We start from the raw sequence: 5,152 nt of genomic DNA on the forward strand, positions 1-5,152 counted from the left end.
CTGGTGTATACATATGCACACCAGGACCAGCTGGGTTTTTCTATAGAGCTCTGAAGGGCACAAGAAGATTTCTGCTATGAGGCTCTGGAAGAAGATGCCAGCTCAAGTGCTGCTTCACGTGCAGTCTGGAGGCCCACAGCTGGCCTGACAAATATTTGCAGGACCAAAACCATTGGCTTGGAGCAACATTGTCCAGTAACTTAGACCACATTCCATAGAAAGGACACCCTAAAGCTGGGTAATAGGGTTGGCACAGTCTGCAAAAAAGGGCAGACCCTTGAATTTCAACCTTGAATTGAAACCCTTGTATTTCAGTCATGCCCACTCTGGAAAGAGCCAAGGTGTTCCTGTTTCCATCATCCTTTAGCTCACAGTTCCCCTTTCCAGTGGTCCACTGGTCAGCAAAGTAATTCTGAATGTCACTCTGTGTCTCTGCATTGTGGCTTAGCTAAAGGTCTCAAAATTGAAGCGTGAAACAACAGGAACACTTCTTACAGATTTCCACTACAGCACAAGAGCTCTCACTTTTTGCAGCTCAAAATAAACCCAACTCACAGCACAGCAGCGTGTGCAACCACACTGGGTTTGAGCAGGAAAAGCCTTCTGAGGAGGGCTAGTGAAGGACTGGTGGGGGAAAGGAAGTGGTTCTCTCACCAGAAAAAGTACTGCCACTCAATTTTACCTCTTACAGTCAGGCCCTCCACAACATCCCTAAAAGGAAAAGAAGAACTCACCCCTGAATGACAATATATAAATCCTGTGGGAGAACCACATTCTGCTCTGCCTTGACCCAGAAGCCACAGCAATGAAGCTCCACACTGCAGCAATCCTGCTCCTCTTCTGGCTTGGCATCTTCACTGTGCACACAGTTAAAGGTAAGTTTGCAACTCGAGAGGAATAGCTCCACATTGCACCTGTGGTCTCATGAGCAGCATTCAAAGAGCTGATTTATAAGATACAGCTCACAAGAAATCCAGATGAAAACTGCAAGAATGGCAGCATTATGGGGGATTTCAGCTGATGTCCTGCCAGACAGTGCTTGGTTTCTGCTTTAATGCAGGGAGAGATTCTGTGCCTGGGAGCACTTTAAAGGGTTTCTGTGCAATATTCTCTCTCTCAACATCATAAAATCTTGAAGGCACAATGTCTTTTAGTCTCACTGATGCCATATACCTGGGTGTACTATAGGTTAATAACATCTCATGAAAAATATTTCTTGAATAAGATGTACATTTTTTCCTTTTTCCAGATAGTTTACTTTTATATGAATTCTTTTGTATTGTTTGTTGCTGGTCTTTCTCTAACTATATAGCCTTCATCCCTCTAATGTCCCCATTTCAAAAAGTTCTTCCAGTTCTGTATCCCATATTGTGCATTTGCTTGTTTCTCAATAAACCATTTAGAGCAGACAGGGAAATTATGAACCATAACTAAGAAGGAGAGAAGCAGATTTATACAATATCTTCTCTCTTTTCACTGAGTCATGCAATCAAACATCCTTGAGACCAGTTATGAGCACTGGGATGAGCCATGTTTATTGGCCATGCTTTAAGTAAGTTTGTCTATAGTGGTGTTTAGCTCACTGACTTTTGAATTAGGCTCCGTGTATCGTGGAGAAACATGAACATAGACCCATTAGCACACATCACCTCATCACAATTAGATTTCACACAAAGCACTGATATGCAAGCCATATGCAAACCCACAAAAACGCACTCAGAAACACAGAGAAAAGGTATCCTCACAAAACCACACCAAAACCCAACTGAGAGCTGCTAAGCATTTACAAGACTATGAAGCTGCACAGCCTTTATGCTGACCCACTGCCTCTCCAACTCCATCCCACTACACGCCCCAATTTGGATCGGTGACGCTGCTCTTCATCCTGGCAGCAGTGGCTCCGTATCACGCACTGCCAGTTGCCAGTGTCATTCTCCAGGCTGTGTAATTGGCCATAAGTATCACCAAGTCTGGAAAAGCAAACCGAGATGGTCTACAAGAGAAAGGAGAAAGAGCTAGAAAGAATGCTAAAGAAACCAAATACACCGGGGGAAAAAGGGTAGCTATAGGTGCAGAGCAGTTGGGGTTTGTTCCCAGGCTTAGAGAAGCTCTGCTGCTATTCTCTGCATCCATTCCCCAAAGATTGTGTAGTAGCAGAGGAAATATTTCCAGGACTAGTAAGGATTGCTTGGCTGTCTTTGAGCTCTTTTAATGCCACATTTTGAAAACCAGTCTGAGGCAGGAAGAAATGTGAAATGAATCATATAAAATACTACATTGTGATACTCACGACTAAAGCAAGAGCAAGAGAGCTATTGCTTCAGGCAAACAAAATCTCAGGAATTAGCAGCTCTGCCAGTACCTGTGCACTGGCTATCCCACAGCTTCTCCAAGACTGATGTGTGTTTGTCTCAGCTATTCCAATTATTTCAAACAAAGAACAGCTCACACATAGTGAGACTATGTGCAGCAGGTTTCATATTTAACAAGGTGCACCAGAACAGCTCTCGGACTTTTCTCAAGCCAGTGGCTCTATAAATTCTTTATAAATAAACCGCAGAGTAGAGCAGAGTTCTGTTTGTCCCCCACATGCTTTCCCAAACCTGTCTTTCATGAATGAGACAAAACCAGAAATTAGCAAGTGGAGGCTTAACTAATGTATGCCTACGCTTCATCTCACCTAAATGAGCTCCCATTTTAAGTTATCACCATGTAAGAAAACGAGTGCCCAGAAAATTTTACGCCAATATTGTGATCCTCCTCTTTAACCACCAGTACATTTCTCTGAATTGTATCAAAATCTTGGAGGAAAGCAAGGATTAAGTAGCACTCCACTCCCTCTATAAGCAAACTTACAGGAACCAGATATAAGTACTGACTCTTCTGGCAGATCTCTCTCCCTTTCAGTCAACAATTTTTGTTAATGCTACTTTTGGATATCCACAGTGAGAGAAGTAGCCATGCTTTCCTTTTATTCACTTGGAAAATAGGAGAAATTGCTGATCCACGTTCATATAATATATGGAAATCCACCCAGTAAAGTTCCAGTTCTAAGCACTAATTCCACATGGGTACTTATTTGCAGATAATGCAGGCCTAATTATCAATGATGCCAAACAGCTTTTTTGCTATGGAAGCCGTGACTCCCTGGGGGAAGATTTACTATACAATTGTCCAGGACAATGGGTGAAGATTCCTATCTTAACTGAAATAGCAGTAACACTTTAGAGATTGTAGGATGCATCACAAAAAGTAGCTCAAGCTCTCTCGTGTAACTGGTACTGTGGCTGCACATCCTGAGACTCTCACAGTCTAACCACAACTGGAAATCTTCTGGAATTCATAATTTAGTAACTAATTCTGGCTAAATATTAAGTGGCTTTGTCATTTATCTATTTTTCCCTTCTAGGAAGTGCTAGCAGTGCGTCCAGTCGCAGATACAGTTGTGCAACTCTGTCTCCAAGGCAACTGAACATCCGAAATCTTGTGAACTATGAAAAGCAACAAGTACCAACAGATGCCATCATGTAAGTACCCAATGCACCCTTCAGAGTTCCCTTTGCAAACACAATATCATCACATAGGGAACGGGCATCAGAATTCAAGTCATGGCCCAACTCACTAAATCGGGCTAGTTCAGGTCACCCTTCCAGTTCTTCCATCAAGGAGCCAGCTGGCAGCCAAGGGAGTGAGGGGAGAGGAGGGGACCTCAAAAAGTTGGGAGATGTGTGCTGCTCATGAATAATGGCAGGAAGCTCACTGACCAGTCACATCTTTGTGCCCAGTGAGTGGGCAAACATCTCAGCAAGGGTGGAGCAGTCAGAGGCCCTGTGCATGAACTGAGTCAAGGGGAAAATCCACGTGAAAAGGATGTGGGGTAGCTCTGAGGACTCCTAGGAGCTGTGTTTGGTTGTTTGAGCTCACAAGCATGTGTCTTTATCAAATCTGGGCTCTGCTCCTGGGAGACTAATGTTCCTCATGATTTAAAATAAAATCCCAGAATAACAGGTACGCTCGATTATCTTAACATCAGCAAATATGTACATGACCTTGTATGTTACACATATACCTATGCCATGAACAGGGAACTACATTGCTAACTGGTGTTATTCTAACATTTACAAACTCTAGAATTTGATATTGTTTTAGCACACTGTTGCTTATGTTCTGAATAAAAACCAAGAACAGTAGACCCTGGGTTTAGAGAATGGAATTTGATGGCTGCCTGGTTTGCTTTCCTTTTTCCTATAGGTTTATCACTGCAAAAGGTATCAGGATCTGTGTAGGTGCTAATCAGCAATGGGTGCAGACTGCTATGAGGAGAATAGATGAAAGACGGGCTGCCAAACGCAGATAATCCGGTCCTAGACGAGCACCTAGGACCACCTAGCCGGAATCATCATCAGTGCTGCGCGTAACAAGGAAGAAACCTTACTACCTGCTTTTATTTCCTTGCTTTTAATAAATGGCGGTAAACTCTCTGAACAAACACAAAATCACTTCCCACTGAGCTGGAAGAGTGTAGGCCTCCATCCTGATGGAGAGCAGAGCATTCTGCGTTGAGTGCTGGTTTTAAGAAGGTGCTGTGTAAGTTAGTTACTCACCCTCGTGTGAGACAAACCTGAAACAATTGGTTTGCTTTTTCCATTGCTTTTCTCTGAATAAGAACAATCCATGTCTGGAATGGAATCTGTATTTCACAAACTCATGGGAACTCCCTGCCCTAGAAAACTATGTACATGTAAACATCTTACCATCTTAAAACTGATACATGCTACTAACAGCAGGCTTTGGATTTTAATAAAGTTACCAAAAACCTGAATCAAATGGCAAGTTTGTTTGCTTGATTGTAATGCAGATGGATACTGCTGAAACAGGTCCCAAGATGACAGCACAAATCTGAGAACCTAAGGGCGAGTTAGCTAGAGCTGACACTGTTGCTAACTCATGACTCAGATTGCTTTGGAGTAGTCTAATTCCAAGCTTTCTACACCATATTTCAGCTGTAAAGCTCACACCTCAGACAATATCTCTTCAAAAGTTTGAGTAATTGTAGAACAAAGTTCATACCATGCTCAGGTGATCCCCACATTATCAGAGGCAGAAATGGAAGAGCTCTCTGCTCAGAGAGAGAAAAGATGGCATTTGAGGA

The 5,152-nt window shown here is 42.8% G+C and overlaps 1 protein-coding gene across 1 annotated transcript; it reads left to right on the forward strand.

The window, feature by feature from the left end:
* Nucleotides 1-755: 755 nt before the first annotated feature.
* Nucleotides 756-4,699, forward strand: LOC309571739 (lymphotactin-like). The gene is made up of 3 exons (XM_082279510.1): nucleotides 756-875; nucleotides 3,410-3,527; nucleotides 4,252-4,699. Exons 1-3 carry the CDS (start codon nucleotides 806-808, stop codon nucleotides 4,355-4,357), a joined length of 294 nt encoding a protein of 97 aa, XP_082135636.1. The 5' UTR covers nucleotides 756-805; the 3' UTR covers nucleotides 4,358-4,699.
* The last annotated feature ends 453 nt before the right edge of the window (nucleotides 4,700-5,152 follow it).

Source organism: Coloeus monedula (genome assembly GCF_965178545.1).
Source record: "Coloeus monedula genome assembly, chromosome: 3".
In the NCBI taxonomy this organism is placed as follows: Eukaryota; Metazoa; Chordata; class Aves; order Passeriformes; family Corvidae; genus Coloeus; species Coloeus monedula.

Excerpts from the sequence above, each read along its gene's own strand:
- LOC309571739 (XM_082279510.1), top strand. The coding sequence starts at position 806 with ATGAAGCTCCACACTGCAGCAATCCTGCTCCTCTTCTGGCTTGGCATC. Across the intron at positions 876-3,409 it reads CACTGTGCACACAGTTAAAG|GAAGTGCTAGCAGTGCGTCC; the intron begins GTAAGTTTGCAA and ends TTTCCCTTCTAG. Across the intron at positions 3,528-4,251 it reads GTACCAACAGATGCCATCAT|GTTTATCACTGCAAAAGGTA; the intron begins GTAAGTACCCAA and ends TTTTTCCTATAG.